Source organism: Giraffa tippelskirchi, chromosome 13 (genome assembly GCF_054371585.1).
Source record: "Giraffa tippelskirchi isolate mGirTip1 chromosome 13, T2T-mGirTip1v1.2.pri, whole genome shotgun sequence".
Classification (NCBI taxonomy): Eukaryota; Metazoa; Chordata; class Mammalia; order Artiodactyla; family Giraffidae; genus Giraffa; species Giraffa tippelskirchi.
In genome coordinates this window covers 40,920,585-40,930,593 of record NC_137287.1, presented here as the reverse complement: position 1 = coordinate 40,930,593, position 10,009 = coordinate 40,920,585, and the positions used below count along the sequence as shown (strand labels likewise).

Below are 10,009 nucleotides of genomic sequence, written 5' to 3'. Positions count from 1 at the left end.
CCTGGGGTGAGAGGATGCCACGGGGGTCCTGGGCCCCCTTCCTGGCGTCACTACTGTCAGTGGCTCTGCCCAGCCTGCAGGTCTGAGCATCACCGTCTGTGTGTGTCCTAAGAGGTCCCAGGAGTCTGGGGACCAGCATGGCTGGACCGAGGCCAAGAGAAGAGCCCATACCAGGGGTGCCGAGTCCTCCGGCCTCCCTGGCTTGATCCCTGGGTGGCGCTGAGCCCAGAGTGTGGTGTGAAGGGCTGGCAGGGCAGGGACCCACCGCGGCTCCTGGCAAGGGGGCCACCTGAGGTTCTGGGGGTAGGGGGCCACCCCGAGCCAAGACACAGTGTCTCTTTAGGCCCCCTGCCCGTCTTGGGCCCCACAGGGGCACCCCTGGTGCTCCCACCCACTGGCAGCGTCCCCAGGACAGCCCCCCAGGAAGGGCCCAGGCACAGCGGGCCAGCGGTAGCTCCGTGCAGCCGTCGTGGGCAGACGTGCTGGCTCCAGGCTCCATGTCTGAGGCCCCGTGTGTCCTGTGGTATAGGCACAGCGGGCCAGCGGTAGCTCCGTGCAGCCGTCGTGGGCAGACGTGCTGGCTCCAGGCTCCGTGTCTGAGGCCCCGTGTGTCCCGTGGTAGACACAGGGCGCCTGTTTGCCTGCGAGTAGAACACGGCCTCTCTGTTGACATCTGGGCCAGCCGCCCCCCAGGCAGGCGGGGGGGCTCTACACAGACTTACGCTTGTGCCCACCTCAGTCTGGCCTCCTGGCCTAGACCAGCTTGTTCTCGCGGGGACCCTCCACATTGCGGCAGGCGCCGTGGATGGTTGGGAGGGGCAGGTGTCCACTCACCACTGACGTCAGGCTGTGGAGGTTCTGGGCTGCAGCCCAGGAGGGTCGCCAAGCAACACACTGTTAATCTAGTTCCACCTGAAGCGAGCAGGCCACAGAGCGGCTGCCCTGGGGACTCCGCACCCAAGTGCCCGGGCTGGGGCTGACCGCTCTGCTGTGTCCCCCTTCCCGGGTCAGGGTCAGGGAGCAGGAGGCTCCAGTGTGAGACGGGGCGCGTGGTCACAGATGGGGGGAGGCATCTCGATCAGGGTTGGTGGGGGTAGCCCCCCCAAGGAGGACAGAGGCCCTCTGTCCACACCCCTGGGTGTTGGTCCCTGCAGGGGAGAGTGGGTGCAGGGGTGTGTGGGCTCTGAGGGGCACGCCAGCTTCTCCCGCACAGGCACCTCCTGCATGCAGTGGGGACCCACTCGGGAGCAGAAAGGAGAGGTGGGGTTTCCTCCCGGCCACACCCGGCACATGACACGCTGGGCTGAGGACCAGCCCGCGGTGCCAAGGACCCAGAGTGGGTGCTGTGGACCCGGCCGGGGGCAGAGGCCATGCGGGCAGGTGGTCCTGGGGCTGACTGGAGCTGCGAGCAACACTGGGACGCCAGTGTCTGGTGGCCTGGTGACCAGGAGCACGGCCAGGGCGGGGGCTCTCAGGATCCCCTGGTGAACAGAGATGTGGGGCCCACGGAGACAGGCAAGCACAGACTCCCACCTGGGCCAGCAGCCTCTCCTCTCCGGCCCTGCTTCCCTGCACGTCCTTGTGGATGGAGACCCCTCACTCAGAGCAGCCAGCCGCGGGCCTCCTGCTTTATTTTCTGGCACAAGCCCCGGGCCGCCTCTACTCGGGTTCCGGGTACGGCCACTCCCGGGATGTGAAGTAGCCCCTCAAGTCCTGGCGGCGGAGCGGTGGGAAGTAGGGGCCGAGCCGCCTGCGGATCCACCACTTGCCCTCGGCTGCATGCCTGCCCCCGGGGCGGCTGAACTTGTACCTGTAGTGCTCTCCTCGGACCCACCTGCAAGGTGAGGGCAGCGGGCAGCCTTGGCTCCTGGACGGACCTGGGCGCAGAGCTGGGCTGTGTGCCCGGCCAGGAGCAGCCAGAGGCCCGGCCCCTGATGGTGGGCAAGGGGGCTCGGGAGCAGAAGGGCCAAGCCTCAGGGCCCACGGACTGAGCCCTCGGTTCTCAGTGGGTGCATGGGGCCTAGGGACTGCTGTGTCCAGGCCTGGTTCTAGGGTGGGCGGCCCAGGACGCCCAGGGCAGAGCCCTGCATTTAGGGGAGAAGCCTTAAGGGGGGGCCCTGCCTGGCAGGGGCGTCTCACCTGGGGGGCGCCCTGCCCTCAAAGGGGTTGTGGGCCAGCAGGGACAGGGCCTGTGCGTCGTTGGCCAAGAGCTTGCCTGCCAGGTGGATGATCCACTCGTTGTGCTCGTAGGTCTGCGGGTGAAGAGAGGACGGGGCACTCGGGGTGCAGACAGCTGAGAGCCCCCTCGTGTGTGCACCCCGGCCCTCCCTCCTGACAGCCGCCAGCCTGCAGTCTGTTGGCCTGGGGGCTCTGACTCGGTGCGCTCGGCGGGCAGCTCTCCTGGGTGGGGGCTGTCCTGGGGGCTTGTACCCCGCACTGTGGGTCCTTTCTGTTCTTGCCGCCTGCTTGCTCTCCTGGGTGCCTCCCCCAACCGCTGTCCTGTCCTCGGGGACCTGGGTAGAGCGGGGCTGGGCCTGGCTTTGTCATCGGAAGGACCAGGGGTCCCAGACACGTGACTGAGCCTCCCGGAGGCTGTCGTCCTGGACCGGGGTGGGCACAGTCCTGCCAGTTTGCTTGGGTCTGAGCAAAGGGTCCATGGATGCTGGCCACCCCGCTGCTGGCCACGTCTCTGCCTTGTCTGGTCTGGGGGAAGCACTCTGAGAAGCTGGCAGGGAGGCCTGGCCCTGGGCACCCACGGAGCCTTGGGGGGCCCCTGGGCAGGTTCCTGTGGGCCACACCCCAGCACAGACTCCCTGGCCTCATCCTGTGTCTGCGGGGCCTCCCCACCGAGGACCTTACCTGGAAGGCCGCAAACCACATGAGCCAGTCCAGGCGGTAGTGGTATGGCGAGACGAGGCAGGGGCGCCGCCTCGGGTCCCCGGGCTTGCACTTGAACTCATATTCCTCCCAGGTGGCATCAGGCGCGCTGGCGTTGGTGCTGGTGGTGCCCTGCAGGATGACCTCCGTGCGCTCCCTGGTAATGCTGGCGGGATGGGGAGGGGCCAAGTCAGGGTTGAGCCTCCCCACCCTGACCCCCTGACCCCCTGACCCGAACAGACCACGGTAAGGCTGGGGGCTGCAGGTGGGGGCTGGCCGTATGTGCGCGTCTCCCCCGGGGTCTCAGTGGCCCTGAGGTACCTGCCGAAGGCCCCGTATGTGTTGACGATCCGGAGGGGGTTGAAGGAGCTGTTCATGACCTGCTGGGGGCTCAGCAAGTTGAGGACCACGGGGATGCTGAGCCAGGCCACCAGAACGCCCAGCACCAGGTTGAGTGTGCCCCGTGCCATGCAGCCTGTTGGGGGGGGCACAGTGGGTGGGCTGCAGCCCCCAGGCCTGGCCTCTCTCTGGCCCCTTGGGCCCACGGAGACCAAGAGAGGTACAGCCGGTCCCTTGGGGAGTCTGGGAAGGGCTCCCACCATGTGCAGCCCCCTTCTCCCTAAGCCAAGAATAACCTTCCAGGCTGATGTGGAAACACGGCTATACCCTCTCAGCCCCGCTCCAGCCCCTCAAGCTGTCCCAAGACCTGGGCTGGAGCAGTAGCATCTGAGGTCACTGTGCCGGGGACCAGGACACTTCGTCCATACCAAGCAGACGAAAGTGACCCTGCCCAGGTGTGGCGACGCTGCTCTGTCTCCCAGGCCACCGGGGTGGGCACGGGGCCGGGTGCCATAGACTCAGGGGTCGACTGGCACCAGACATGGAGACCCACCTGGGCTCCCCAGCCACGCCCGCCTTCCAGTGTCACCCACCGTGTGTCCGCGGGGCCCCAGCTCCTCGGGCCTCCTCCTCCTGAATCTTCAGGACTTGGTCCTTGAGGTGGCCAGGCCCCGAGGGAAACAGGCCGCCCAGGGTGGCGTCATCGAAGCAGGCGAGGCTGGGCACGATGGTCAGCCAGTTCAGGAAGCTCAGGTTCCCGCTGATGATGAGGACCACCTGCAGGGAGACGGGCTCCAGCCGCTGCACCTCATGAGCCGTGGTGACGCACGGGTGTCAGCCCAGAGGCATGAGGGCCGGGCTCGTGCCCTTTCTGGAAGCCTGTGCTGATCCCAGGGGCCCAGCCCCACTCTCCATCCAGGCCACTTGCCGAGCCTCCCTCAGACCAGCCCGGGGATGCCCATGTCCCAAACGAGCTCAGAGGTGAACTCTGCCCTGTGCCTCTGGTGAGGGCCCCTCCTGCTGACACCGAGTCTGGCCTTTGCCCCCATGTGGCGGCTGCTGGGGTTCTTAGCTGCACAGCCGGCAAAGGATGAGTCTGTGTCTGTGGCAGCTGTCACCATGACTAGTGACCAGCAGGCCCAGGGCAGCTTCCTCGACACCCAGCCCCAAGGCTCCAGCCGGTCCGCGGTCCACCCAGGTGTCGGGGCCAGGCCAGCCCCAGGGCCCTGCAGCGTGTCCCTCACTGGGGCAGGGTTGGGATGGGGCTCCTGCTGCTCCCCTGGACCAGGACTAGGGAGTGTGCTGTTGCATGCGCCTGTGCCAGCCTGGCTTCCACGGTGGACTGACCAGGCACGAGGCCGGCCCTGGGCCCGGGTCTCCCCTGGGATAGGCATGGAGGGTCTTAGTGGCCTGCGAGGCTGGCCTGCACCTGGATGCAGCTTAGCTGGACCCTGTCTTCATGAACTTCCCAGTGCTGTCTGCCAGGTGGCTGCCCGAGAGTCTGGTCACTGCCCCTCCTGAGAAGCCTCCATGGGCCTGGCTGGATCCCGTGTGTCTTATGACCCTGAATGACCAGGGTCCAGGAAGCCGACACATACTCAGTCCCCTGGGCTCGGCACTGACCAGACAACTTGTCAGAATTAAGGTCCCCTACGTGCAGGACAGAAGGGGCTTCTGCTCCCTGGTCTGTCCACCAGGGTCACCACCTGCGTCCCGGGGTTGCCTCCCAGCTGGGAGTTCCACAGGGTCCCTTCTGGTAGCCGCATGTCTGTCAGCTGTTCTAGAGACTGAAAGTGGCACCTTCTGCTTGATGCAGACCTGGCTGTCAAGGGTGCGGCCGGGAGTGGGGTGGTCTTCACTCGAGGGGAGGAGAGGCTGCAGGGTCACGCCCGCCCATGCACCCGGCAGGCGCCTCTGAGCACAGGGCCCCAGGGACCCCAGACCAACTGCTCACAGAGCTTCTGGGTCCCTACAGAAGTGACAGACGCGGGGGGGAGGCTCCAGGTGACTCAGCAGGGGGCTGGCTGGAGACCAGGGAGGGTGAGGGGTGCGCCCGGACACCCCAGCACCTCGCTGAGTGCAGGTCCTGGCCGAGCCTGTCCTGTCAGCACGTAGACTGCCAGCTGCAGCCTTTTCATTTTCATTACATAATTTTCAAAGAAGTGACATTTTCCATTTTCAGGAAGTCCAAGTTACACTTTTAAAAAACTTTAAAATTTTGCTCTTTGTGTCCTATCTAAGAAATCTTTTCTTCATTCAGAGATATAAAGATCTAAAAGTTTTCCAGATCTGGCTATTATGTTTAGGTCTCAGATCCATTTCAAATTAGTTTTTTGGGAAAGGTGTGAGATAAGGGTCATATCGGCTCTGCTGTGGCCCAGGCTGTGCTCCTGGGGGAGGTGGGGCTCAGACCCGTGAGGAAGCAGGGGCTCTGGGATGATGGGGGTCTCAGGTGTGGGAGGTCCACATGGAGGTGTCTACAGGGAGATACCACCTCAAACACCACCTCAAGCGCTTCCTCAGAAAAGGGGAAACAACACCAGGAGCTGTAGGTCAGCAGAGTAGAAGGAAACAGACCCGCAGCGACGGCAGACCCGCAGTGACCACGGCGCAGTCACCATGGTGATGAGAGGAGTAAGGAGGATTTCATCAAGTTCAGCTGTCCAACCAGATGGACACATTTCTGCAGAGCAGTTAGACCCGGACAAGCTGACAGCCCCCAAGTAGCAGAGTGGCCGAGTGCCCGCCCAGGTCGCTTGTGTGAGTATCTGCCGCCCGTGGGCCCCTCTGCTTAATGGGTCCAAGCTGAGTGGGGTGTTGAGGGAGGAGGTGAGACCATAGGCCCAGACCGGAGCTGTGCGGCCAGGCGAGGCTCAGCTGATACCCCCTCCTTGATTTGTCATTAAAGCTGCATCACCATCCTGGCAACCAGGGAGAACATGTTGTCACCGACGCCAGCCTAATCCAGGTCTAGTGGGGAGCTGGGTTTTTGACCAGTCAGTTTCATGCACCACAGCGGGGTTTCACAGGGTGTAATGTGAGATGTGTAGCTCTCCCTGGATTACTTTGGCTGTGCTGCACAGAGTGGGGGATCATAGTCCCCCAACTCGAGATCGAACCCGTGCCCCCTGCAGTGGAAGTACGGAATCCGAACCACTGGCCCATCAGGGAGATCTTTCCCTGCATTACTCTGGAAAACTAGTTTTCCTGGTTCTGAGCCTAAAAATAATTTCTATGTTTCACTGTCTAGGATGTTAACAAACCCCGGTGCCCAAAGTGGCCCCACCTGCGCCCTGCCCTGGGCTGGTGGTCTCTCCCGCAGCCACGCCTGGCCCCTTGAGGTCCCTGGGATTCTGGTCTTGAGCTGGCAGGGCTGCTCGGGGCTGACAGGGCTTTGCCCTGGGGTTTGCTGAGATCACGGGTTCCTGAGGGTCTGGGCTGGGGTGCCGCCAGGCCCTCCACCACCATGGGGGCAGCAGAGGTCGTGTGGCCTGGGCCCAGCTCTCCCTGGACAGACCGCGTCTCCAGACCAGCAAGTCCTTAGAGGCTCCACTGGTTCCTCCTCTGTGTCAGCACAGGCTTAGGGGAACTGTCCCTTTACCCCTCCTGACAGCCCCACCAATGCATTGTGCTTGGGGGTGGGCTGGGCAGCCGGGTGGGGCCCTGTTCTCTCCGTGGCTCGGCTGTGCAGTTAAGGCTACTGGCACTGGTGATGGAGGTGAGGACAGGTCGGTCCCCGGGGGCCTGCCATCATAGTGCAGCTGTGGGGCCAGGTGGGTGGCGAGCCCTCTGCTTACTGCCCAGTTCTCAGCTGAGACGGCAGCCAGAGCTGGGGAAAAGCTCCTGGCGCACCACAGCCTCCATTGCGAAGACACCTCTGGGTCTGGCCCTGGGGGCCCCGCCTGCGTCCCACAGCCCTTGAGAAGGTGTGCGGGGAGCAGCTGTCCCCATCCACCGTCACACTGCCCTCAGGCCTGGGCCCCGCTCAGGCCCCGCGGGCAGCTGACAGGCGGCCGTGTGCTCGGAGCCACCGGGCTCTGGGAGAAGCCACCAGTCCCACCACTCCAGCCACACTCAAACTGCCCCCATCAAGCTTCGGAGCAGGGCAGCTGGGGGCTTCCTGGAGCCACCTGCCCACGTTCACCCCAGGTGGCCCAGGTGTGGCTGGTGCAGCCTGCACCCTCACTGAGCCATAGCCTTGCCTTCCAGCCACTTGGTGTCCCGAGACCCCAGAGGCATCCAGAGAAACCCAGGCAGGACGCTGCTAACCTGAAGGACCCCTAGCAGTGAGCAGCAGCTATTCCTCTGCACCCTTAGGTGTACACGTGCCACACCGAAACCCAGCCCGGTGAGCAGCAGAAGGAATGATGCTAGTGAGAATCGTGATCTGGGAGACTGACTGGAGGACCATCTGTGATGTGGTGCAGACGCAGGAGGCCCTCTGAGGGAGATGATGCAGCAGGGCCAACAGCTCCCAGACCGACTCCCGGACCACAGTGAACGGCGCTCTTGGGCCTGAGGAGGCCTGGGGTGAGGGTGCCTGACCGGTTATTGGAGCGAGACCTCAGCCCACATGTGTTCTGACCATTTCCCATTTCCGAGGATGAGTCAAAAGTAAAACAGTGTAAGCCTTTAGCCTGAAAAATGTTAAAAAATGAGAAGAAAAGGAAAGAAAATGAGAAAGGCAGCCCAGGGAGGCAGGACACCTGCTGACTGAGCTCAGAGCCCCTCAGTGGTCTCTACTCAGCTCCACGAACAAGAGGGAGGTGGCAGCAGCAGGAATGTGAAGAAGGGTGATCAGGATGCAGGGTCCCACCTGAGAGCCAAGCTGAGCGTGAGGCCTGGTGGTGTCAGGACCTGCCACCCCTTCCGCGGACGAGGATCGAGAGCGAGGCCCACGGACACCGGCATCGCCCCCTGCTCCCCGCACACTTCCTCTGCCCTGCTGGGCTGAGTTTCCCAAGACCCCACCACTGCTGCCTCCACCCCAAGAAGCAGGGCTGCCCCTCGGGGCCAGGTCTGCCTTATCACTCAGAGGCCACACATATGACTGCATTTGGAAAAATGAAGCGTCTGAGATGCCGGGAGCTGGAGGGGCTGGCTCGCCACATGGGCACAGGGCAGGGGGCTCAGGAACCGAGAGCTGCAGTCCCACCTGGGTTCCTTCGGCAACTGAGCTCGGAGGATGGGGCCTTCTCCGTGAGGCCGGGGAAAGTGCTTGACCCACCCAGGCTGTGTCCTCACTGACCTCACTCAGGTCTGCAAGACCCCTGAGTCCTGGGAACTCATGTGGAGAGACATTATGTGTCCAGGAGGCTCAGAAAGCGATTTGTAAGGGAATCAGTGGCTGTCAGGAGGGAATCCGCAACACTGGCATCCAGCACTGACCGAAAGGTAACAGACTGGAAGTGTTGAGCAGCCTAAAGGAACAGGCAGAGGACAAACCTGCCGGGGGTAAAGTCAGAAGCCAGAAACAGGCTGAAGCCGGCGGCTAAGAATGTGAAAACAGCTACTGTCAAAAATTAAGGGGCTTAAAACAGTCCTAAGTAAGAGAAATATGAAAATGCCAAAGAACTGGATGGTAACTTGAGAGTTTTAAAAGTAACATATAAAACAATTCACTGGATAGGCTTTTGACAAAACTGACACCATTTTGAAGAAGGAGTCGGTGAATCTGAGCCAGGACCACAGGAGCTCTGTGAAGCGAAGCACTGGGAGAAGCGGACCCGAGCAGCCTGGCGAGCAAGTGACTTAAACCCCAGGAGGGGGGCGGTGCAGAGGAACATGAAGGAACTTCTTGGTGATGAGAACTACAAACACACAGATCACTGAAGCCTGGGAAATCTCAAAACAGGATAAACGCGAAGAAAGCCACACCCAAGCACATTGAATCAAAATGCTGAAAAACTGAAAGAAGAAAAATCACAGAGGCTGCCAGAGGGGAGGAGTCACAGCCAGAGGAGTGGGGCTCAGGGCCCCCCAGACTCCCCAGCAGAGACCCCAGAGGGCTGAAGGGAAGTCACCTGACGGCAGCCTCTGCTAAGGAATGTTAGAAAACTACGGGACACAAAGGGAAAGTGAGCGAGCAGGACGCGCACACCGGCGGGCAGGGGCCTGCGGGGTGCTTAAATGAGTCAGTCACCCACCATGGTCACAGCTGCTGCAGTGACGGCTGCAAAGACTTAACAGTGAGTGAGAACTTGTGGTTGTGACCGGAAGACCCTACATGCCCAGCAGGGCTCCCTGGGGTCCTTTTTTCCCCTCGTTTCTGTTCCAAGCCAGTTATTTTCCATTCGGAACGAGAGCCATCAGAGGGGCTCTGGGCGCCTCTGGACCCATGAGGACCACAGCCCGAGGCATGGATGCAAGGCTTTAGCTGGCGCGGCTCCCACAGCCATGACGCTGCGCATGCCTCCCCTGGCTTTGGTCTGGGACCCCATCATCTCGCTGGCTGTAACCCAAGCCCTCCTGGGAGACAGATGCCAGGCCACCCCTGGTGGACCACAGTCTCTCCCACCCGCTCATGGCAAGCATGGTGGCTGGTCTGACTGGGGCCGTTGGGGGCCAAGGAAGCACCCCAGGGAGGGGTCGGGCGGCTCAGCACAGGTGGGGCTGGGACCCCTGGAGTCAGCTCAGGCCCTGTGTTTTCTAAGGGGGGGCTTCTCCATCTTTGAAAAGGAGAATTGGAAATAGCCCTTCCCCTTGCCCTGCCAGTGTGAGCCCTGGAGAGAGGCCATTGCCTTGCAGCCCTGGTGCTCCTAGCCAGAGCTGCGGGGGCCACAGGCCTGGGGCC

At 62.5% G+C, this 10,009-nt stretch overlaps 1 protein-coding gene across 3 annotated transcripts in view; it reads right to left on the bottom strand.

The window, feature by feature from the left end:
• Nucleotides 1-1,600: 1,600 nt before the first annotated feature.
• Nucleotides 1,601-10,009, bottom strand: part of LMF1 (lipase maturation factor 1) — a 54,265-nt gene continuing 45,856 nt past the window's right edge. Inside the window, exons 7-11 of one of the 3 annotated variants that reach the window (XM_081558278.1) lie at nucleotides 3,810-3,993; nucleotides 3,199-3,352; nucleotides 2,860-3,043; nucleotides 2,140-2,252; nucleotides 1,601-1,834 (exon numbers count right to left, since the gene is read on the bottom strand). In XM_081558278.1, the coding sequence (XP_081414404.1) occupies nucleotides 1,660-1,834; nucleotides 2,140-2,252; nucleotides 2,860-3,043; nucleotides 3,199-3,352; nucleotides 3,810-3,993 (810 nt within the window). In that variant the 3' untranslated portion in view covers nucleotides 1,601-1,659. Of the gene's footprint in view, nucleotides 1,835-2,139; nucleotides 2,253-2,859; nucleotides 3,044-3,198; nucleotides 3,405-3,809; nucleotides 3,994-10,009 lie in introns of all 3 variants that reach the window. The other 2 variants (XM_081558277.1, XM_081558279.1) reach the window with 2 other exon arrangements.